Source organism: Apostichopus japonicus, chromosome 3 (assembly GCF_037975245.1).
Source record: "Apostichopus japonicus isolate 1M-3 chromosome 3, ASM3797524v1, whole genome shotgun sequence".
Lineage (NCBI taxonomy): Eukaryota > Metazoa > Echinodermata > Holothuroidea > Aspidochirotida > Stichopodidae > Apostichopus > Apostichopus japonicus.
In genome coordinates, this window is record NC_092563.1 from 28,206,035 (window position 1) to 28,232,395 (window position 26,361).

The 26,361-nt window shown below is 36.3% G+C and overlaps 1 protein-coding gene across 1 annotated transcript; it reads right to left on the minus strand.

Annotated features, from left to right (window-relative positions):
• Positions 1 to 314: 314 nt before the first annotated feature.
• LOC139965721 (xaa-Pro dipeptidase-like) lies at positions 315 to 25,893 on the minus strand. The gene is made up of 15 exons (XM_071968381.1): positions 25,675 to 25,893; positions 24,962 to 25,145; positions 22,967 to 23,094; positions 20,582 to 20,645; positions 20,034 to 20,081; positions 19,043 to 19,104; positions 17,167 to 17,211; positions 14,948 to 15,070; positions 14,371 to 14,439; positions 13,312 to 13,389; positions 12,177 to 12,325; positions 7,048 to 7,232; positions 5,623 to 5,733; positions 3,890 to 3,973; positions 315 to 2,688 (listed from the first exon to the last, which is right to left on the minus strand). The coding sequence occupies exons 1-15, from the start codon at positions 25,689 to 25,691 to the stop codon at positions 2,569 to 2,571; spliced, it is 1,467 nt and encodes a 488-aa protein (XP_071824482.1). The 5' UTR covers positions 25,692 to 25,893; the 3' UTR covers positions 315 to 2,568.
• Between the last annotated feature and the right edge of the window lie 468 nt (positions 25,894 to 26,361).

The window sequence follows — 26,361 nt, forward strand, 5'->3', positions numbered from 1 at the left end:
AACCTTATACATTCATGCAATTTTTCAACAGTAATTAAATAAGTATAATTCAAGATATATCCTCAAGTACAGCGCAAAAGACAACCAACTTTGAATTTTTTCTCAAACCCTTCACCTGACCCCCCCCCCCTCCCCCCTCTTATCTTAATCTTAAAACTTCATGTACAGACCATTAAGCTAAAGTACCATCTGGTCTTTAAATGGATACACATTAGGTTTTTTTTCCTGAACTAAGAAATATAACACTTTAGCTTGATTAGGGCTACCACAAGTAACAACCACAATAATTAAAAGCATAAACACAACAGGATTCATAAGTTTATTAACCATCTATTTCAGATCAAGATTTTCTACATTCTGTGAGCTGCATATACTGAAAGATTAAGTGAAATGTGAGTCAGAAATGGGCATTACACTGTAGCAAGGCAAGAATATCATCTATTGGACACCATTGGTATAAGAGGATAGGTGATTGTCTTCATATTTATAAATGTGCTACAGATTCAGAACTTCAAACAGACTTTAACAAAGAAACAAAATGAAGCCTTCCTAGGCAGTACCAAAAAAGAAGTGAAGACTTCTGTGCTTACTTCACATAACCATGAAAAAAAGTGAGCACAAAGATTTTCACAAACATGAATGCCATCCAAATATATATTCCATAACTGTCTGAAACGTACAGAAAAATGAGTTGTAAGTTTCTGAAACTTTGTGATTATATAAGCATATCTAGCAGTATTTCTGTCACAATATATTGTCCTATGTAATGAACATAAAGTATCGAATAAAAGGATAGGTTGTCTGTACATCTGCTACAGTACATACACATTATTTATTCACTATGCAGCCCTGAATGCAAAGTCTCTTGCAGGAAAAACGTCTTGGAACAAAACTGGGAAGAAAGTCAGGACCGTATGTCCTAGATCTTGATAACACATGTACAGAAAGTCAGGACCGTATGTCCTAGATCTTGATAACACATTTACTGCTCTCATATGGTTGATTTATGGTAACAAAATACACTTCAATAGCTATATTTTCCCAGGGAGGCTGGACATTTTCCTTTCTAACATCTGAGAAGAATTTGTAAATTTTCATCTTATAATTTATATGTAGATGAGGGATAAAAACCACTGCTGGCAGTCATCATGTTATCATTAAACTATTTGTTACTTTAAACAATGACCTATCAGAATTAATTTGTGGCTAACGCAATCAGTACAAGCACTTGGTGGTTATCCATATCATTTTCATGTCACCTTTGAGAAAACATTTGGCAAAAATAAACAGACTTGGTGATTTCTTTACCACATTTGAGAACATTCAAAAGTAACACTATACCCAGGGTCTTTAATTACTGACCATGATTGACTTCAAGTGATCCGAAAGGTTCTTCCACCAATGCAGTCCTACATATCACTATCAACTTCAATCTTGTTTTTCTTTGGAAATGTAGTTCTTCTCTTTACATCGTGAGCAGACTTTGACCTCTGTTGACCTTAAATAACATTTGAACACCAATTTCAAATTGAGTCTTGAACACACCAAGGGAGATCTATGTCCTGTACCAAGCATGAAATTCAACCAATCTGTAATTATTGATTTATGGTGTTCATTCTTTGACTTATACTGACCTCAAATGACCTTTGACCACCCAAAATTTCTTTTGCTCAATGAGGGGAATCTCCACCCCATGTATAAACTTTCGAGCAAGATGTCCGTATTTACAAGCAAATATTTACAAGCAGGTTAGGGCATCACATACATACACACAAACTCGTCATAACCATTGTATGTCTTGGCAAGGAATCAACAAGGAAGAAACATTTCTGAAATATTCTAATGATTCAATTATTTATCCTCATATATTAACCTAAAAAGTAATTGTATTTTACATATTTTCACAAGATGCAGAATCCTTTTACAGGTAAACGGCTGCTTATCTCATAAACTGGTTTCCATTGTGCCTTACGAGGAACTTCACAGTTCTTACTTTACAGTACATACAAAATAAATGTCAAACGTTATTGTCTTATAGACAAATTTGATTCAAATTAGATTGCCTCCGAAATCAATACTGACTACTTATCAGTGAAAGTACTTTATACGAACATAATACTTATGCTAGGAATGTAATAGTTGTTATGTAGCTATTAAGTAGTTGGTTTCCCAATATATATCTTACAGACAGAACGTATCAAATATATTTTTCATCCTGTATCTATACAAAATTACAAATATACAGCATTCGTAATTGCAAAGGAAGAGATACAACATGGGCAATGATGGTTACAAATATAATGAATATTTAAGAAAGAAAAAAAGATGGATATTTAATTTTCCATGTCAAATGATCTAAAAAGTGTTTGTTTGGAAGTTACCTTAAATTGTTCACTTGTCAAAGCAAACATGTAATTAAAGAGGTTGAAGTACCATTAAGTATGATACTTGCCAAAAATAAAATTTCTTATATAGTATAGAAGATGATAAATGATTATGTGGTAAATGTTTGATTTTTCCTACCACATTTTCATTCATTTCCCAAAGGCACAGATATGAATTATGACTTTAAATTTTTGTAAACTTTCCTCCGGCCATAACGGATTCAATTTCCTCCACTGTTCTTGGGACGTGATTCAGAAGCTCCGCTCCATTTTTAGTGATGACAACGTCGTCTTCAATCCGAATCTGTGATGCAGAAAAAATACAAAGGAGTGATGATTTAAAAAATAAATTTAAAAAAAAATTATAAAAAAAAAAAAAATCGATTTTGTATCATTAGTTTATAGATGAATGGTCGTTAATCAAATGAGAGCAAGTCAAATTCAACTGAAATTATCACAAATTGTCAATGAAACAGCTATATTGTAAACAAAATTATACATGTGGCAGTACTAGTTAGTGATATTTACATCGGTACAAATTCTTGCTTCAATACACATTATCTCAGGTGGTATGAGGGGCATACACCCCCTCTTCCCTTTTCAACCCCACACAAAAAACTTAAAAGTAGCTACTGGTACAATACTGCGTGTAGACCTAATTATAGACCTAATCGTTTGCCTAATTATGCCTCAGAACACACCATTTAATGTCTAAATTTGTTTTTCTTTTCTGGGGGAGTATACTCCAGACCCTCTACAGGGGGAGATGGCTATAACGACTCCAGGGTCACACCCCATACTTCCTAGGATCCGCCCCTGTATCTTAAAGTGGTCATCGGATGCTAAAAACTTGCTAAATGGTTTTTGGAAGTACTCTCCTGAAATGGGGAAGTGTCAAAATAAACATGTACATGTCTCAGTGAGAAAGAACGTTCTGAAGTTTGCAGTAAATGAGTGAAGCAGTTTGAAGATGATTGACCATCAAGGTTATGGGATAAGATTTAACATATTCTTCTTTCATGTCACACTTCAAAGCACTTCTACTGACAGTATGAACAGTATGTATATCATGTTGCTATTAGATAAAGGGATGGAACTGTTCATACTGTCTATACTATCCACATAAAAGAATGACATGGAAATATCCTGTATAGAGTAGCATGGTAGGTGACCATTAGTTGACCATCTAGCAGATTTGGCTTTTTAGTCTATATGATTGTCAAGTGATAGTAAACCCCAGCTTGATTCTCATATGGAAAGCAGAATAGGCTAGGTTTTTGTGCTACAAAAGAGTGGTATATCTAAGCTCTAGTTGATTTTTTACATCTGATGTGACATTTATACAACAAGAAGCACACAAAATTCTTTCTGTTCTAGAGTAACTGGTGATGAGACATAAAAAGCTGAAAACATGTCCAACTGCTTTTATGTGGTTAAACAGGCCCCGATGCAAACTAGGACAAATAGTTAATATGATTCACACATAAAATGTGTTGTGTACTTACTCCTCCAAACTTTAAGTACTGTCGAATGACATCAGGACAAAGGAATCCCTTGTACTTCTCATCAGACATGGCTTCCTCGAGGATCTAGGCAACAACAATCGATAAAGAAAAACAACAGCATTAGAGTAAATCACGCTATTCATAATGATTTCTCTTATTGCACTTTTTTGTTTTACTCCTGTAACTTTAAATATTAATTATTCTATCTGCAAATGTTTTCGTATGATGTTGTAAGACAGGTGTACATGGAAGTAAACAACAATGACTTCAATTTTACATTGATGGAAAATGATTTAGTTTAGTAGAAAAAAAAGGATCAGGAGGGACACTCAAGTCCCCATCAAGGACCCTATAGGAGAAAAAAAAAACTGAAGACACAAACACTCAGACCTGAATACAATGCTTAAAGTCCTTGTCCAAAGCATTCTTAAACCCATTCACACTACTTGCAAGTACAACTTTCTCAGGCAAACCGCTCCACTCATTCACAACCCTATTAGAAAAAAAGTTATGCCGAATATTAATCCTACTTTGTGACTTTTGGAGTTTAAGACAATGACCTCTGGTACAACTACTATCAGCAAACATGAAAAAGTCGGTGAAGGATTAATTGTCAAAACCATACACAATCTTGAAAACCTGAATTAAGTCACCACATAACTTCCTAAGTTCCAGTGTGGGGAGATTCAACAGTTGTAACCGCCTATAATGAGGAACTGCTCAGTTACTGTACACCACCTCTTTTGGAAAGCCAAATAAGCCTCATCAGATGGATTTATCTTCTGAAAGATTTTGCCTCCATCTTCTAAAAGATATGTTCACCTTCATGTCGGTAATATTGACTGACATATAGCTAATATAAACATGTCTGATGCTACTGTTAAAATGACATGTGCATGATGACCATTTTAACATATCGGTTAAAAATATTGATAAACTTCAGAGCATTTTCCAATTTGATGACCTTTTTGGTAAACATACAGGATAGCAAAAAGCTTCCGAAATACAATGATGTACGAAAGGTATGTACACATTTTGTTATGATATGTAAAATGTGTATTGTTTGGTCATGTGACACTTGACAAGCAGCAACTACCCTGGTTACATCAGCCATATATCACCTGAGATTATGGAAATATCATATAGAACATTAATTTTTCAGAAGATCATCATATCTGGTGAGTCCTTTGAACATCGATACATTTAATAATAATCATAATAATCGGCAGTTATATTCACGACGCTGAAGCGACCACAAAAGTGGGAGAAACCGGCAAGGGCTTACGGATTACAACTTACACGTCTGGTGGCTTCCAATTCAACGTTTTTCACTCAAATTTGGAATCTTTTCAAGTTAGAAAGTCATTTCAGATGGGAAAACCGTAGATTGTTCTTGGATGAAAACACACCTTACTATGACCTGGCCGGGTATCGAACCCGGAACCTCCTGATTGCTAAACCTCATTGCTTAAAATGCCACCGCCTTTTTTATCCACTTGGTCACAGCACGCTATCATTGCTATCAGCATGTCTTTTCACCATACTGCATCTTCCACAGTGAATGATCACAGGCATGACTACACATTACAGATACACAAAGAACATTTAAAGTAACTGATGGATTTCTTAAATTTTAGATGCAAGTGGCTTCTGTGTCATTACCAGGGAAGTAGCCCAAAAACTGGTGAATTTAATTCATAACAAGCACAGCACTCTAATGACAAGAAACTTACCGATTCAATGAAGTAGCACCCTGGCTCGATGGTGAGGACCATATCAGCTTCCAAAACCCTGGCGGTACGGAGGTATTTTAGGCCAGGGAGTGTGCTCCGTTCATTTCCCCCCTACGAATAGATAAGGACCAAGCATTAGATGAAAATACTAAAATAGATGGGTTGAAAAGTGACTCTTGTAAGAGAAATGAAATTGTACAGTTTGATGTAGCCCTATCAATGAGCCTACCAGCCCCCCCTCCCCCCCCAAAAAAAAACATAACTTGATACTAGTTTGACAGATCAGTGTGCATCAGTCATGCAAACTTTTATGTGAAAGAAATACATATTTGTATTAAACATTCTTATGTGAGGAAGCAGGGTACAAAAATAACACACACACATTATTCATACACAATATAACAACCAGAATGCAAAAATGCATTGTGGTTTCGATGATGTAACATGAGCAGTTTTCGTCATGAATTTGATGTGATGTGATGTATAGTGAGGGTGTACATGTTTACAAGGGTTTCACGATTTGACCTATGATGACCCCAAATGACCTTTGACCTCCACCAAAAACAATAGGCTTCTTGTACTCAATGTGGTACTTCTACACACCAAATATGAATTGGTTTGACCTTCCCTTCTTGAGATATCATGTTTACAAGCTGGGCGTCACAAACGCACTCACATACACGCACACACACACATACACATATACGCCATCATGAATGCAAAGGTTACGATAATCATCGAAACAAAAACCTTTCCAAAACCACCAAAATTGATGCATGAATTACCAAACAAGAGAAGAAACTGATTTAATATTTGTTCTCCATCAAGAAGAAACTATACCAGATGAAAGACAAATGTTGCAGTCATTAACATTATTTGCCAGATACAAAATATTCCATGAGTCTTTGACAGCGATGTTCTCTCATGCTATACAAGAAGTTTCTCTGGTTTTTATATACTGTACAAAAAAATACTAGATTAAAGAGATAAAAGTTTATCTTTCTATTCATAGCCTCCAACACATCTAAATATCAAGCGAATGTATAGGGTAATGATGAATTTAGTTATAAAGTTCATTGGAACATGACCCCAAACATATCAGAAGGACCGAAGCCAGTCACCGAGGATCAAATGGGTAGTCCTTTTTTCTTTCCAGTCACAGCATTTTCACTCACTGGGAAGAAATTAATTAGGTCATCTCACCTTCCTTGATAACTTCGACTAATTTGGACGGGGCAAGACGGATGACCTATAACCAGATTTCTGGTGAGTTACTTCGTTTTATGGTTAAGTCGAGCCACTACGAGTGATTCATCTGAAACGAGTCTGTGACTTCAGCCACGGTATTACATCTCCATCCAGTAAATAAAATTCACTGACTTCTCGAGTCACTTAAGTAAGACATAGCAATCTATTGAATCTCACCTCGGGGTACCCCCCAACATCATGTACATCTATACCCATTAAGTGTCCCAGGCCATGAGGGAAGAACAGGGCACCGACATTGACTTTCTGCATCTCGCTGATATCACCCTTCAACAGACCGTGTGATGTCAACTCCTCAAGGATGACTTTCTCTGCCAACAGATGCATGTCTGTCCAGAGGACTCCTGAAAAAGAGAGAAACGAATGTCAAATCAAATCCAGCTTCATGTATCAACATGCAGCTGGGTCATTCCGCCTCAAATCAACCAATTTTCTGAAAAGTTCCCAGGTGACCCCCTCAGAATTAGATGAAATTTCATCAGAATGATTGAGTATGTCCCAAATGAACACATACAAAAAATTAAAATCATACTCCATGTCGTTTTCGAGATATGGCCCGTTGAAATTTGGTCGTTGTGGCCAGTTTGCTCGTTTGCGATTCGCAAAAAGTGACTTTTGTGATATTTTCCGAATTTGAAAGCTCATAATTCAGTCTTTGTACCAGGTAGAGAGTTCAAATTTGGTATTCTATCTTACTTCTTGCCAAAATTTATGAATCTGCACTCAATTTAACTGTATCTCCTTTATTTTTCTGGTTATGATCACCCAAAGTAGGCACTTTATTCTGTCAAAAATGTTTTTTGTGATTTTTAAGGTCACCCTGTATCCACATGAGAGGTCACATGAATCGTATATTCCTTGGGTATTATCTATGGTTGCATGTCTATACCCATAAGCAATTATAAGCCCACCAATGCATTAATTAAGAAATGGCATGGGGCCAAAGTTGGCTCCAGCCAGAAAAAGGTCAAAAAGACCCCGCCCTTCTTGACCCCGATTGACCCCGCGATCAATTGAAACATTGATTGAAATTTACACCAGTTAAATATATATATTATATCTACTTGTACATCAAATTTCAGCTTTGGCACTCAACTCCTTCATGGTATGGTGGCAATTTGAATATTAGACGTTTTTCGCACATTTTTTAACAACCGCGTACACTAAGTTAATATCATACAGTGTATTTCAAGTTTGAAGCTTGTGTAATGTATTTTTTGCAGTTAGAAAAAAGATTGTTTTTATTATTGTTTTTAGAAATGGGTTGATTATGCATGTGTTCCACTGCAATACATGATCACTTCAGTTAACCCTCCAATAGGCTGGTCCCTCATACCTGTATAGTGCCTCAAAATCTCCCATAACACACGACACAATTTGGAGCCTTATATACAGTAGTATACAGTACTGTTGTAGAGTTTTTGTAGAGAAACATGGATTAAACCACACAATACAATTTAAATCTGCCAGTACTTAAAAGAATAGTCCAGGTCAAAATTTCTTTGTGATGTTTAAAAGAGGAACATAATCCAAGCATTCTGATGAAATTTGCATTCAATTCCTATGTACCTTTTTTGAGATATTGACAGTTGAAGTTGCCACCTTTTGGTACTAAAAGTGAACTTGGAGCAAACGGATTTGACGTCATTGTTGCACTATGATAACTAAAGCTATTGTTTTCTTTAAAATTTATGTCTAATTTTATACTCCACAATTGGATGCATCCATAATGTTAATGTACCATAGGTATTGGTATTTTATAATCATCACATCCCCTTTAGACAAACTAGTATTCCTATCCAATTATGGTCAAATCAATAGACTGAAAAATACAGAAAAAAGAAAACATTATTTGTCAGTGTGCAACTGTGACATCACACCTGTTTGCTTCAAGTTCACTTTGGTAGAATATCAGATAACTTCAACTGTCAATATCTCAAAAATGGAACATACTGTAGGAATTGAATGCAAATTTCACCAGAATGCTTAGATTATGTTCATTTTTAAGATACAGTATATCATAAAGAAATTTTGACCTGGACTTTTTTTTAGACTTTTCTTTTTAGACTGTGTCTGTCTTACTGCTCTCTGGCTTTAAAGCAGCATTTTGCATTTGGTCACCATTTTCCATTTTTTTGACAAGTCCATCAAGTTTTTTACATATATCAATCACAAAACAGCAAACCAAGATATTAGCCCATTTTTTCCTGTCAAAAGCGTTAATTGGCGAGTAATTAAGGACATTTGTAGATAATGTGAAAAGTGTCCTCCGACAAATTACACATTTCATATTAATCGCATCTATACAGTTCCCCCAACCCACTAGTTTGAACTCAACCAATCAGAGATGCAGGTTTAGTTTGAGCCGTTGCTAAATATAGATTCAAAAATGTCGAGTTGGTAACTTGTTACAACCAGCGAGCTGGTACTCTAACAACTCCCTGGTTCAACTGCCATAGACAATCTACACAAATCAAGCATGGAGTTGTATTACATATCGATCAATGACGTTCGTCGCTTTTAAATATTCATATTATGGGTGAGGTTTATTGGGATCCCAATGGAAAATATCTTCGAGAAATACAAAGTTAAAAGTTGTTAATTTTTCGACTTTAATGCCACCATTTGAAATAAGATTTGAATAGATAAGCTAGTTATGTATGTTGTTATGGCATCGAGGAATCAGTGAGGTTGAAAAAAACCATAGAAAAGAACGCAAAATGCTGCTTTAACCTAACCCAGTCCCCCTTTTTCCCCCTCATGCTATACAAACACTGGTAACTCATTTGTCTAAACCTTTTGAACAATATCACCTGTGTGTCACATGTAGACACTACATTCTAGAACAATACTACCAGTGTGTCACGTGCAGCCACCATCATAAACTATACTGTAGCAGGAATACGATCTCATCACATCTTTATACCCATTGATGTTGGAAAGATTGAGAAGCTGCGACTCTCCAATGACCAACCACTGCAAAATTGTGCCCATTAGAGACCATGCAGAAGAGAGAGAATCCATTTCTGCTAATATTCAACCTCAGGCTGACACGAAAGAGTACCAACCAAGCGTTACATCGCTGGAATGTACGACAATGAGTGGTACATTGGTTATAGTGGAAATTTCAGAGGAAGAAAATTATGTCTTTGTGAAGTTAATGAAACAAACCAAGAACTCCAATGCACTTCCTTGGCCACAAAACACCCACAATAATTGTTGGATATCATTCTGAGCTATTATTTGTGTCATCAGTGCTCCAGAGTTACAGGGACATGGAAGCAGCCAGTACACCCTTCCTCATGAATACTTAAAAAACCATTCCAACCAAACTGCAAGCATTCATCAAGTAAACAAATTAAAGTGTGCTAACTTGTATATTAAGCCACACTGCAAGCATTCATCAAGTAAAAGAAATTAAAGTGTGCTAAACTTGTTTAACTTGTATCATGGAGCTATAAACAGTTTATAGCTCCATGCTTGTATATAGACATCCATGTGTGGTAAGAAAACTGTAAGGACATTGAAGCATTGAGAGTTGTGACAGAACCAGTAATTTAAATGTGCGTGAATCGTAAATGATGTGATTAAATGTCATTAATTTGACCTAAAACAATTTGTTATGTTACATTTTGATTAAGCTGACTGAAACAAGGATACAATGATAATATCACTCATTCTTATACTATGATTACATGACGAATATATAAGCTTGAGATTAAAAAATGTGCGAAAAACGTCTAATATTCAAATTGCCACCATACCATGAAGGAGTTGAGTGCCAAAGCTGAAATTTGATGTACAAGTAGATATAATATATATATTTAACTGGTGTAAATTTCAATCAATGTTTCAATTGATCGCGGGGTCAACCGAGGTCAAGAAGGGCGGGGTCTTTTTGACCTTTTTCTGGCTGGAGCCAACTTTGGCCCCATGCCATTTCTTAATTAATGCATTGGTGGGCTTATAATTGCTTATGGGTATAGACATGCAACCATAGATAATACCCAAGGAATATACGATTCATGTGACCTCTCATGTGGGCACAGGGTGACCTTAAAAATCACAAAAAACATTTTTGACAGAATAAAGTGCCTACTTTGGGTGATCATAACCAGAAAAATAAAGGAGATACAGTTAAATTGAGTGCAGATTCATAAATTTTGGCAAGAAGTAAGATAGAATACCAAATTTGAGCTCTCTACCTGGTACAAAGACTGAATTATGAGCTTTCAAAGTCGGAAAATATCACAAAAGTCACTTTTTGCGAATCGCAAACGAGCAAAATGGCCGCAACAACCAAATTTCAACGGGCCATATCTCGAAAACGACATGGAGTATGATTTTAATTTTTTGTATGTGTTCATTTGGGACATACTCAATCATTCTGATGAAGTTTCATCTAAATCTGAGAGGGTCACCTGGGGACCACTGGTTGATTTGACATGGAATGACCCAGCTATCTGTAACATTGACATAAAATGCTGAATTATGATTGGTACAGGATGAAATAATGGAAGGTATTTCTCCTTCTTATCTTCCTATCTTACGAAAAGTTTGGTTGTTGATTGCAAGCGGTCTGCTGGGGAGGATATTTAGTTTACTGAGTTAGTGCGTCTTGCGACTCACAGCTACAATATAGTGTTACAGAAGAGACAGCGATCCCAATACCAGCGAAAGAAATACTTGCTCCATTTGGGAGAGGAGAAAGATACCATTGTTTTAAGTTCATGCTTGAGAGCTGTTATTTTGCAAATCTGTAATGTCATACAGTAGTGCCACTATGATATATTTTATAATATCTCTCTGTTTATTGTTTTCTTCATATTTTCAAGATATAAATGTTAACTGTGTTGACACTGAACTTAATGGCCTCATTAGGTCATGTTAAGAGCTTCAATGTTTTAGATTGAGCATTTGTAAAACACGTATATATTCATCAGCTCTGGCATTTACTACATTATATGACGGTCAAATATCTGGTTACCCAAAAATTTAAAACAGGGATTATTTTCTTCCTGTTAGGCAGCTAGTTTGCTTACCTGGGAAGCTTTAGGATGCTGTTATCTAAAGTTTGCTGTATGATTAATTCAATTGGCTTTATTGAATTTCACATTAATATAACTGTAGAAGTCTAACGGGTAGCCTTCACTGAGTAATGATTCAGGATTCTGCAATCTGTTCACAGCTGTCTTAACATTACTGCAATGTTAAGACAGCTGTTCACAGCTGTCTTAACATTGCAGTAAAGGGAAATATAGCATATAACCTATTCATGAGACAAATACCTGGTTTGACAGCATTAAAGACTGCTTGGTTTGCTTTCAGTACAGTATTGTAGATTTTCTTCTGTTGGTCTGTAAACTTGCCATTGACCGGGTAGGCACAAGTAATGTCTGAAGCATAGCAGTAGTACTCCCCTCCCATGTCAAAGTTACTACAGAAAGAAAATTGACCAAAACACTTTAATACAAACTTTTACCCCCGACAAGGGTGTAAAACAAAACTTTGATCTGCGCTCAAGTCAGATATGGTAATCTGAACAAAGATGAAGCTGGGACGAAGAGTTTGCGAGGAAAACTTGCACGCTCTCTGCATCAAAAAAGACATCGCGATGACATGAGACTACAGCGCCATAGTACAAATGAATCTATTCATACAATGACTTATGCAATATTACTGTATCACAAATTATTCATTTTCAGTCACATTAGAGTTAGATCAAATGCCCAGTGAAGCTGATTTTTGCAGTGTTAAGGTGGATTCCATGAGCATTCACCATCTGTTATCGATGGGTCTTTAGTATCAATCAAACTTAAAGAGTGAAAGAAACACCAAAGAAGAGCGTCCAGATTTGTGAAACAGACAACAAACTAGTTAAAATTGATATTTATATACTGCACATATGTATATATATATATATATGTTGAGACGAGTTGAGACTAGTGGAACACTAGTAGTTGTTACTCAGAGTTTCAGGCGTTGAGCGATCATCAGACAACTCAATATATATCTATATATATATATATATTCATTTGCCTTTGTCGTTTACCTCCATTTCATTAACATAAAGTCTGTTCAAAGTATCTCTTTTCTAGATCCGGCTTTAGGAATCACAAATGATTTCGAGTTGGTTTGCATCATGTTTGATCTCTAGAGTAAGGCAAAATATGTCAACAACTAGTATTGTTCGATACAGGTGACAAACGCCTACAGTGAAATTCCGACCTTCCTTATCAGTTTCGAACATCTGGACAATCAGCGTCCAGAGCCTAGTGATTAGGGTGTTTGTATATAAAGCGGGAGGCTCGGGTTCGAATCCCGGTGGAGGCTGGAAGTTTTTTCACTGTTCTTCATTTTCCAACTCCTTACCATTTCAATTATATTTCATACTATTTATACTAGAGAGGGCAATTGACTCACCAGATATCCCCAGCTTCCATGGTTCTACTGTTTGGTTCACCAGCATGTCCATAATGCAATATGGCTGCATTTGCACCTCTGAAGGAAACACATTCCACGGAAAGAACAAAAAAAATCATTGTCGAATATTAAACTGTTCAAATTTGCAAAACAATTAAGGGGTTGGATAACTCAATTGGTAAATTGCAATGCTTGTGACCTTCCAAACTCTCTTGAAATCCTTTCCCTGTTTTATCTGGATTATTTTAAATGAAACTGAGGCATGTTCCCTTGTTTACACATTTACTATATTGTACTGTGGTTTCTCACTGGTGACCCTAGGGAAGAAATGGCTATGTAGGGAAATGAAAGGCTGGATAGCTCAGTTGCTAGAAGACAGGGCTTGTAACCCTGGAGGTCACTGGAGGTCACTGGTTCAAAACTCTGTTCTTGCCAAAAAAAATCATTGCTCTCTGACATTTTCCAAAAAACTGGACAAGGAATTGGAATGTTATATCACAGAGGAAACAAGAAAGTAATCACTTCTTCAATAAAGATTTGCTACCAGTAAAACATCTCAGTTTTATTTGTTTATCTCTGCGTAGAGTAAATCAGGTTGAAGGGGATACTTGTCATATTTACTAGATTTTTTTGGTTGTTCGTTTTTGCTTTTTTGTCTCTACCATTACTAAAGGTACCAGGCAAGATACTGAAGAAGTTCTTTCAGTTCCATGTGACCGGTGTAGACTCCTTGGAATACTACAATAATAATTCGTAAAACGACACGATTAACAAATTGAAATATTACAAAGTTTCCAACATTATCACAGCAGAATACAGAATCTGTTTTGGTTTTCTTTCTAATTTGTAACTATTTTTGGTTTACATTTCTAGTTATTTTGCATTCTCTTGTTTTATTTTCACGGTGACATTTACTCGCTATTAATTCAGGTGTGCTTAACTAAATGCCAAAGTTAATGCTACAATTAATGCTAAAGATAGTTAGCAACTTAATAAATTCACAAGTCAAATAAATGCCAAATTTGTAGAAGATGGGAGAGTTGAGAACCATTAACTTACGAAGCACAGATACAGGTGTATGAGGTGTGCCTACATCCTCCATTGTAGTAGCAGTAATGTTGAAACATGCTGAAAAAAGTACACACACAAAAAAAATTATATAAAATGAAACATGAAAATACATTCTTGTATAGCTTTTAGAGGGGTTCTCCTTTACCTCACATAACCCCCATCAAGGCTTCCCCCCCCCTCCAATTGAATGCTTAATTGTGATAATTGTATATTACAATCTAAGAATATAAAAAAACATGTGAAAGTTACTTTGTGTTCACCTATATGTAACTAATATATATACTGAAATATGACAAAGTTTCCAACATTGTCACAGCGGAATACAGAATCTGTTTTCTAATTTGTAATTATTTTTGGTTTACATTTCTAGTTATTTTGCATCCTTTTTTTTTTAATTTTGCATACTTTGTGTTTACCTATATGTAACTAATATTATATGATAAAATAATACATTCTTTGTTCAGAGTCGAAGATACTCCTACACACTTTGTTCAATTCATTCTTGCCTTTATCTTGCTGACCATGAGATGGTCAGAATGTTAAAAGTTACTCTTTTTTTCTTCACCTCTCAATCTGGAACTCCTTCATTCCAGGTTTAATCTTCCTCATGACCTCAATGTGTGCCTCGCTTGAGATTCTGCAGACGTATCTCAAGATTTCCAGTTCTTTGGCTGTCTTGAAGACACGACTGAAAGGTAAAAAAACAGACACAGTCAACAAAAACAACAAAACATGGGGGAAAAAACAATGAAGAACAGACAGTCAACAGTAACAACAAAACATGGGGGAAAAAACAATGAAGAAAAGACAGTCAACAATAACAACAAAACATGGAGAAAAAACATGGAGAAGAACAGACACAATCAACAATAACAACAAAACATGGAGAAAAAAACAATGAGAAGAACAGACAAAGTCAGCAATAACAACAAAACATGGTGAAAAAACAATGAGAAGAACAGACAAAGTCAGCAATAACAACAAAACATGGTGAAAAAACAATGAGAAGAACAGACACAATCAACAATAACAACAAAACATGGAGAAAAAACAATGAGAGAAACAGACACAGTCAACAAAAACAACAAAACATGGGGGAAAAAAACAATGAAGAACAGACAGTCAAAAATAACAACAAAACATGGGGAAAAAACAATGAAGAACAGACAGTCAACAATAACAACAAAACATGGAGAAAAAACAATGAGAAGAACAGACACAATCAACAATAACAACAAAACATGGAGAAAAACAATAAGAAGAACAGACACAGTCAACAATAACAACAAAACATGGAGAAAAAACAATGAGAAGAACAGACAAAGTCAGCAATAACAACAAAACATGGAGAAAAAACAATGAGAAGAACAGACACAATCAACAATAACAACAAAACATGGAGAGAAAACAATGAGAAGAACAGACACAATCAACAATAACAACAAAACATGGAGAAAAAACAATGAGAAGAACAGACAAAGTCAGCAATAACAACAAAACATGGAGAAAAAACAATGAGAAGAACAGACACAATCAACAATAACAACAAAACATGGAGAGAAAACAATGAGAAGAACAGACACAATCAACAATAACAACAAAACATGGAGAAAAAACAATGAGAAGAACAGACACAATCAACAATAACAACAAAACATGGAGAAAAAACAATGAGAAGAACAGACACAATCAACAATAACAACAAAACATGGAGAAAAAACAATGAGAAGAACAGACAAAGTCAACAATAACAACAAAACATGGAGAAAAAACAATGAGAAGAACAGACAGTCAACAATAACAACAAAACATGAAGAAAAAAACAATGAGAGGAATCTTGAAATTTGTATCCATTCATTTGTAAAGCCTTCATATTTTTGTAATTTTTTTTTCAAGGCACAAGATGGGTTTCGACTAGGAAGTTGAGAGGGGTAGAAAGTAGAGAGAGGTAGGAAGTGGGAGAGTGATGTAGGAAATGGGCAACTGCATTATGTAAATGAGGTAAAGACAGTTTAGATTTGAGTGGCATAAGGTGGCATACACCGTACAGAGTCTATATCAATCCGTGTGAGTGTTCTCTCTCAGGAAACAGTGCACAGGAAAACATCTTTCTTGATATGTTATGAAACAAAATCTGGGTTTTTACGGCTTGCATGTCATGTAACACAAATGGAAGTACATATGGTGCAATAATTTGGTCAATTGAGGTAATTTAAGACCACTTAAGGCCTCCCAGAAGCGTACGAAAATTGTTTACTACTGACTAAAGAGGTTGTTTTCAAGTGATGAAAACTTCAGGCTTTCATGGCCAAAAATCTTCATGGTCATGGCACAAACTTGGAGTGACATGAATGGCCAACTTGTCAGCTATCCGGTGATGTGTCGGGTTTAGCTAGTGAGAACTTCTACATGGACTGAGAGATCACATGACTTTGATGGTTTAGTGTGTAAGCCAATGGGAGAATTATATAGAGTATTCTGACATAAAGAGTAAATGCATAGACCCATGAAGGAGGTTCTTGAGTATAGAAGAGAGTTAGGGGTGGGAGGTAGGGAGGGGGAGAGGGTGGACTCCATGAGAAATAGATGTTAACCAAAACTTTAAAACCTATTTTCCCTTCCACTGTTCAAGTTCACATCTTACTCTTGTGACACTGTGCTTGAAATGAGGAGCACATTTATGATAAAATAGTGCACAAGACTCTAACCAGGAGCGGTCAATATATGATCCCCCCCCCCCTCTCAAGAAAAAAGCAGCTCATGTCAAGATAATTGTAACTTTACCATTCAACGATTTCAGGGAAAAGCAGAGAATTGTTGACTGTGAATCTGTGAAAAGAAGAAAGAGAACACATTTACGATCAAAAGGAAAATGGTAACATAGACCATGTTAGTCCATTTTAAACTTCATTCCTTCTTCAACACTCCTGCCTCATTCAAAACCCCTCCTTTGATTCTTTTTCTTATTACACTTCATTTGTTATCATTAAGTGATCACTCTACCTTGCCTTTTTTTTCTTGCAATGTCACTTTCTATTCGTACATTCATTAACAATTAATCCTTCCTCTCGGCGATGTGTGCAATTTGTACTTCTTCAAACTTGCTGTCAGTTTGCCTCGGACAAAGAATTTGAAATCATATATCAATATTTTAGGCCATTTACCTACCATATCAAGTTGGTTGAAAAATTATCTAAACAAATTTTATAGCATTTGCCTGATATACCTTTATTTGTAGAAAAAATGTCCAGCCTTTGTGGGCAAGATACTGTTTAGTCGAACTAATTACAGGCTGCACAAGTGGGCATAACTTTGGTATAAAATACTAATGAACATATTGATTGAACTACATGGATAATATTGAAGGAGTTTCCAATGGATTACAGTGTGTACACATCGAGATATGGGGTAGGTAATGGACTTCAAAGAAAGCATTAATGCACCTCTTTCCAGTCCCTAATCCTCACCTCTGTCACCCCCCCTCCACCCCCACCCACCCCATTCCTGTCAAACACAATCATTTGATAGCTTTGAATGTAAAATTGAGAAACAGGGACATAATAATATCAGCCTGGAAGGCCACTAATTTACAAGACTAAGCAGTCACTTGCTTGTGTGGGAGAAGCCCAATGGCTTACAGTATTACTTACACACCACATCGGATGGTTTTCCAATATTGACCATTTTGAGTGCTTTTTCACAATTTGCAGGACCATTTCGGGTGGGAAAACCGTGGATTTCTCCTGAATGAAAAACCCATATCTCATTATTTGGCTAGGGTCGCAGACCCATAGCTTCCAGGATGGTAGGGTTTATCACTTTGAATGCCACAGAGGATTCTCAGCCATCGATAAATACAACCATGTGTAGACACAATATACACAAAACTTTGGACATAAACCGCAAAAGCAAACACACATACAGACATGTATTTCACACAGTACACACAGACATGTCACAAAAGTATCTGAACAATGTTAACAGGCCATCAGTATGGCGAGCTAATATGCTAGAATGTCAGATAATGGTCACCCATGTTCTAATTTCAACATGCATATTAACTGCCACTCTAATCGTCATGATCCACACTGAGAGATATACTTGACTATGTTAATGACACTCCTTAATGGCTGAGAAAAATTTGAAGGGATCAAGGAAACTACTTTTGAAATGTTCTACCATTGTTTTAACATGTTAAAATTTGGGGCAAATACCGAGTACCTTTAAGATTATACAGCCATACATGTACAATATTATAATAAGGTGACCAGATGTCCTTGATTTCAGGGGACAGTCCCCAGATTTAATGGACCGTCCCCAGATTAAAAGTGTCCCTGGATTTTTACCCACATTTCATGTACTCTCACTGGTCAATCCCAAATTTGTAAAACAAAAGACCCCGAATTAAGGTGATAAGGATATGCTAGCTCCTAGAGACTGAATCAAAGAAAGGTGGGCATTTTGACCATCATGACTGAAACATAACACCACTAAACACTGAGATCTCAACCATCCCATAAACATATTGTGAAAACAAATGATATGATTACCTTATATTATAAGACTTGATGACTAACATAGCATTTGAAAATGATTACAAACATCCTTAACACAACTGAAAAACTAAGTCTTGCCTAAATTCTAAACATGATTATCTTACTTGTCAATGCCTGTGAAGGTTGCTTCCTCGGCATAGTTTCCGCTGTCTGTATTTTTCCCTTTCTGCGAAAGGAAAGTTAAAAATTAAATCATACAAACTAAACGTGCAAAACCTGTATCTCAAAAAAACCTACCTAGATGCTTTAACGTGACCGATCAAGCGGAAAATATTGAGAAAGCATAAACAATTAATCGGTTCCTAAATTTCATCAGATCCAAGACAAATGGTCAAAACAGTAAAATGTGACATTCCAACTCCTAAAGATACAGAATTTGTGCATAAAGCCAACTGAGAATTTTTTAACATAATTGGGTTGTCATTGTTACACACCTTTTCTTATTTTTTTTTTTTTTGGCCTTTCTGCAAGATAACTGAAATTGAAATTAAACAAAACTGCTTCAAATGTGTAACTGTGATTTTAGGCTATCCTATCGGTCATAAAATAGATGTTTCGAGTGAACAGGAGAGGCAGGGGGCTGTTGTGATAGTAGTTGCATGCTCCCTGCCTTAGTTACTTATCATGAAAAGCAGGACATTGCCTTGTTTGGGTATGGTAGCCGACTAAAACCACCGCATCAATAATTGTATGTATATTTTAAGCGTTTAACAATTCTTCAAACTTTTAAACTGTCCTGAACAGGGAGATGATGGGATATTAGTTGCAGTTCTCCCTGTCTGACATACTAAGAATTAGACAAAACCAAGAATAAACATTCCAAGCTGTAAGTTCAATGCAGTGGCCTCATGCATATCATTATAGGGACAAGTCTATATTTATAAAGGAGCATGCACTATGGCTTGACATAGCAAAGTTTAATATGAATCCAATGGTTATATTTAATTTTCCCTCCCCTCACCCCTATGCTGCCCCCAACCCCCCCTCCTTTCCACTCTAATTTCCACATCACAGGACTAGTCTAAAATTAGCAACATGGGTTTCTGGTTTAGCATTTTTCATATCACTAACTGAAGGAAACAACAATATACTCACCAGGGTTAAAATCACTGATGGCTTCTGTCCTGCAAACCAATCAGCGATCTGAATACAAACAAATTTATATATCAATTTCTCCAAAGCCATCTTCATTGGCCAAAAAAAAAGGGGGAATGAAATAAAACTTAATGTCTTTATCAAATTAACAATCTAAACAGCACATATTGCATGAAACCTTAGAATTACTAGCAATGCAAACTGTAATTAAGTTTTAGTTAATTGCTAGAACACAAACAGTATTGTTCTGGGGTTTAACCATTAGCAACTTGCCAATTAATATGGACAGTCAAATGGCTGTAACCGGATGAACCTCTTAGTTTTGAGTATACAATGATGTGAAAGCATAAAACATCTCAAGGCAAACTACAACTTAAATAAACAGGGTTAGGATATTTGATGGCATTTAGAATGGAGATTTCCTAAAGACATAGCCTTTAAACATCATAAATACAACATTGTAAGGATCAAAGTAGATACAAGCTTGATACATCTATTGTAACTAAAAGGATGAATAAGGCTAGATGCAGACATTATCCCAAATTTACCTTATTAATAAAGCAAACATCATCCACTGCATATCTCTGTTGGAAATGTTCTCGTGGCAAAATTCTACCAAAAAAATTAAAAATATTAATATCAGCATTTAAGGATTAAGGCAAAAATGTAATACTCAATATGTTCTTCCTTTAGTCTTGAATTTGATAAATATCTTGCGGTACAAAACGGCACCAATATAGCGAAGATAAGGCATCACGAACAGTCTGTTTCCCAGCACATTTAGTAACACTGTACACTTGAAGTAATAAACCCCAAATATTGGCTAAAATAACAAAAGAACATTTTGTTTAAAGGGTGTGAAGACTCCTCTAATGCCGGTAATATGACCTAGTTTCGAATGTGGTGTAACATAAGTGTTCTAAGACACCACCATCCATTCAAGAAAATGCACACACAGCTTTGCTACCGTCAGTAATTAGACACTAGTGTACTTCAGTACAAACAGCTGCGGTCAATACCCACAGCACAGTGTACAAACAATACAGCTATGGACATCTCAGGTCCAGCTACTGTAAATATAACAAGGTATCAAGTTTCATTACTGTCTGCATTTTGTACCGACAAGAGAAAAACTTTACTTGCAAGCAACGAAAAGTTAACTTTTTCAGTGCGCAGTTTGGGGCTAGTCTTCAATGCCGGTAAATTGTGGGACACAAAATTTCCTACGTTGGGACTTAACCGGTAATATAAACTCAATGAGAAGGAGCATTCAACTGGTTGAAACTGGTTGAATCCAATTATGTGTGATTTTTACAACCCTTGGTCAGAGTCGGGGAATAAGTTAGCATTCAAAATTATGTATATATTAGGTATTGCAAGCTCTAAACTCTTCTCTCTTATAAAACACTATGGGTTCTGTGTACAGACACTGCTACACATATTTGTACTTGAATAGCAGTCTGCACATTTTGTATAGCATTTTGTGACGTTATACCAGATAAATTATTCCGTGTGAAGGACACAACAAGAAGTTACAAACAAACCCCAAATGTAAGCTTACTGTAGTTATTATCGTTAGTCACAACAGAGGTGCCGGTCATGGAATTAATGTTTACCTTAGTACGACAAAATTTTGGCCACTACTTGACATTGCAAGCTGTTTTCCTCATGATCGTTCCATATTTGAGTGAGAAAAACGGAGTATATCTACAAGTGACACAAAGAGCTACCTTGATTATTTAAGCTTTTAATGCAGGTTTTTCTCCTTCAAATTACATCCAGCTGTAGTTTTCACCACAAAAATATGAGGAGTCTAAATACAAAGGCAGGTTTGAAAGGATTTCACTGTTACTATGACATATATATGATACCAAGAATTCCCTTTGCAGAGACATTGAACATTCGTATAAATCACTAAGAGGTCTGCTAATGATATGGGATTAATCTTCCATTTAGAGGAGTTATCGTTGCTCAGGGCTACAAATAACCATCGACCACACATCGGAAGTAAGAATAAGCCAATAGTGTTCTTGTTTTTGTCAAACAAGAACAATTATTGTCAAACTGCAGCTGTGACTTTCACATGTTTTACAGCTTAAGTGGTATCTATACTACACATATGCAGAGGCACATGCTTGTAATATTGTCACACGCTGCTGCGCTACCCTTAACTTGAAACCAGTATAAAAGGACAATGAGATTTTGACTCGTGACTGATGCTAATAAACAGGCTGCAGTGTGAGCTAATATATTGAATGCCAATTATACAGCAATTCTACATAGCTACAGTATTGTTTCAGGCTCAGTGGTTTACACTTCTCTTCCTGACTCTCAACAACAACAACAATCACAATATTGCAAACAAGTTATATTAGAAGCCACTTTCTGTTTCATGGTGGCATACTCCTAGTAGAGAATATATCCATCCGCTCGATTGTTCTCCTTGACCAGTGCCAAAAAGCAGCAGGAGAACATCTTTTTTGACCTGTTATCAATCATGATCTAGTTTTTTATGGCTTGCATGTTGAAGAGCATGAATGGAAGTACATGTGGTGAGAAAATTGGGTCAATTGAGGCAATTTTAGACCCCTTTAGGCCTCCCAGGAGCAGCGTAGGAAAATTGTTTACTACTGAGTGAAGAGGTTTGTTTACAAGTGACGCAAACTTCCGGCTCGGATAGCAAAAAATCTGCGCGGTCATGGTACGGAAAATTGATGGTTGCCATGAAAGGCCAACTGGTCAGCTATCCGGTGATGGGTAGCGTTTAGCTAGTGAAAACTTCTATCTAGACTTAGAGACCACATGACTTTTGTGATTTAGTGTGTAAGTCAATGGGGCTTTTAATGGGCGTACATGCTACCTCATGTGAGGATCTGCCCACACCTGCATTACCACAATACCAAACACAATCATTGATCTCATGTGACACGTACTTGCCGAGCCAAACAGCGTACTCCTTCGGTAACTCGGGACAAAAGAGTACCGCATTCCCAGAATCCACTGCAATGGCACCAAAGAAGCCACACTCTTCAACACCAAATGCCCAATGGAAGTAAGATTCCTAGGAAACAATGAAATCAGAAAACATTCTGATTTAAAAGTTGAATTTGCTCCAATCTGGTGGTATTTTTAACTCTGTTTAAAGAAAGATGTGGTAGCTGATGGCATAATCTATTACATTTTAATTGCAAAAAAAAAACAGACTTGTGCCAGTAAGAATCAGGGCCATAGCTAAAGAGATTCACATGACAGGTGGGACACAACCTTGTGCCTAATCTGCAGGGTAGGGTGTAACTAGTTGCTTACACTAAGTAATTAATTCAGGCCCAGGTACCATATAAACTATTTTAGATATGAAATAATAAAAGCAACTGGATAATAATATTGGAATCCGTTGTGCATTCCTCCACAGTTACAGTATCCCACCAATTTTGGAATGAACAAGTGCTTGGTCATGGACAGCAGGTTCTGATTTGAGTCATACTGTAGTGATGGGAGGCAATATAAGAGTAGTGGGTAGGCCTGCCGTGTGACGCCAACCAGAGCCCTGAACAACCCTGGTAAGAATGAAATTTTGTCAAAAATTTCAAGGGCTTGCACGTTATGGTAGTTCATTACACTGACTTATTGGCACACAAAACTTCTATATGGTGTTAAAGGTTAGTTACTTCCTGCTTACTAAACAAGGAATCAAATGGCTTTAAATTGTATAGATCCAATAGGCACTGAGATGTATCCAAGTATGAATGTAAGATACTTGGTGTAAACAATGATGTTTATTTTTACTTACACATGCAAAATACAGAGCATATATACCAATGACAGGAATTCACATAAAATTTATGTTTTTGCCCATCGTGGTTACAGAGCTCAATGCAGGTAACAGTGAACTAATAGTGACATTAACCTGCCACATTTGATGTCAATGTTAAATATTGAAACAGGATATTTACAGCTACTGCAACAATAGAACAATAGCTAGCATCAACCAAGCAGTAAGGCAAAACAAAATGAGGTTACAAACTTCACCACCTTTGAACTAATATAAAATGAACAGAAGAAACATATTTTCTTAATTTTCTGAAATATTCTGTGGCAGAAAAGTTTAGCTGTTAAGTACTGATCAAGTTGTTGTGACAAGGAGGGAAATGCCAGGTACATCCACCTAGTTAAAGAAATACTCCATTGGCTGACTGAAATCAATTGTTTAAAGAAATTGCTGCAGTTTTAGGTCAAAACCTTGGCCCCCTCATAGAGTCGTATATGGCAAGGATATGAATTTTACAAATTTTGTGATATTTTGTGAATGTATCTGGCCACAGCAGAGTGAACAATGACATCTTGGCAATTGAGGCAAAATGTATCTGCTATTCTTAAAGGTATCTTAATCATTTACCAACACAGGAAAATAATAGTTGTACAAACTATTTTGTATTTTGATGATTTTCTAGAGAGAGAGAGCTAGTACATAGACAGATAAGGAGAACATGCCCAATGTATCATATTTAAAGGATACATCACCAACAAAATCATAAAACAGAAGTAAAGATTTTGAAGAAAAGCTGCCAAGATGACATCACAGAATACTTATTGCGATCCATTCCCTGGAGAAAGGGACGGCTTAACCAGTGAAGGTAGGTCAAATTCAATCAGCCATATCTCGACTTTGGCGAAAAATTATGATGGTGATAATAATCTTAACATAACATTAGTAAATGCAAAACTCAATGATCAACCCAGCTTAAAATTAACCACACTTTTACCATGTTAACTAACCACAGATTTACCACTTTTACCATGGTAAAATTATGGTAAATCTGTGATAAATTACCATGATTAACCATGATATTTTGGCCTTATGGATGCAGTAAAACCACGGTTCACCATAATTAACAACATTATATATTGCAATCGCAGAAGAAGGTTACCTGTCGAAAAACCGGGCCGACATCTGTGTCATTTCTCAGTTCTTCCTCTCCTCCTTTAAGAAAGATTATTGCCCCTTCGGGAACTTCCTTTATCTTCTTTAGTTTAGAGCATAGTCTCTTCCTATTTTCGACATGAAGCTCCACTGATATAGTAAGTGAAGCGGGTCCCCTGGAGAATTCTGGTCTATCAAAAAATTACAACAGTATTTTAAGAACAATATTTTTGACATGTATTTTCATGCCTAACATTTGGTTACCAGATACTAATACCATACCAGCATGAAGGGTCACAAGTCAACACTCTTAGCTATAGCCAGCTTCAGGCAGCACATCAATCAAATTACATATGGTCACTGGACTGATGTTACTTTACCTTCCTCAAACAAGTTTGTGTCAACAAGTGAGGATTGTTAAGCATGTATTTAATGTACAGGTACAGTGCCAGTAGGCTTGCTTATTAACAACATGAACCTAAGTATAGTACCATATTTTATGCTAACACAATCACAAATATGCATCATAAGCCTAGGCTATGCCTTCACGCTTTATTGCCTATGCCTAACTGAGGTGTGCGATTTTCCACAACTTTCGGAGGTATTATTAAGATAGTATAATGCCTGTCCTAACATTAACAAGTAACCCTTCCAATCATTGCGTATCTGAGGTTACCCAAGCAGACAGTCAAACTGGCAGAGTACAAAATGGGAAGTTACTTTGCTACTTCAGCCATGGTCACCACTTGTCCTTTCTTACAGCTGATGAAATAAAGTAACTGCTGTTGATCAAGCTCCTAAATTCAACGTGTGTAACTGCGACGATATAGGCTAACTTTCTATTTCTGAGTTAACGAAAACAAGAGAACAATGATATCGGATCATCGGAGGCGCTTCCAGGGTTGCTCTTCCGTTATTTTAGGATACACATGTGACTCACTAACGTGAGTTGGTGTACCATAGAAATTGAATTACTTCAATTTCTATGCTGATGACGCAGATTTTTATACATTTATGTGGCTGATAAGCGCCGCGTTCAAATCAGGGCCATAACAACTCCCTGTTGAAATCTAGTATCCTGGTTAAGGAGGGGTGAAGAGTTCCAGCGTTTTGAATGGTACCAAAACATGCACAATATACAGCAAGCCAAGTTGTAAAGTGATAATATCGGTGGATCATTTGGATCAACAAATGCTGGTTCACAATAATCACATGATGAAAATGCTTATGTGTTTCGATTTTACACAATGAATAATTTTGGTTCTGCATGTCATGTAAAAATGCAAGTTCAAAGGAGTGGTACTGTTATGTGGTAGTGAAGTTTCTTCGGCTATACTGATTTTCACGATCCCTGGAATGCTCCTTTAAGGCTAGTAACTGATTGTAGCCTGCGTCGGATCATCAGTG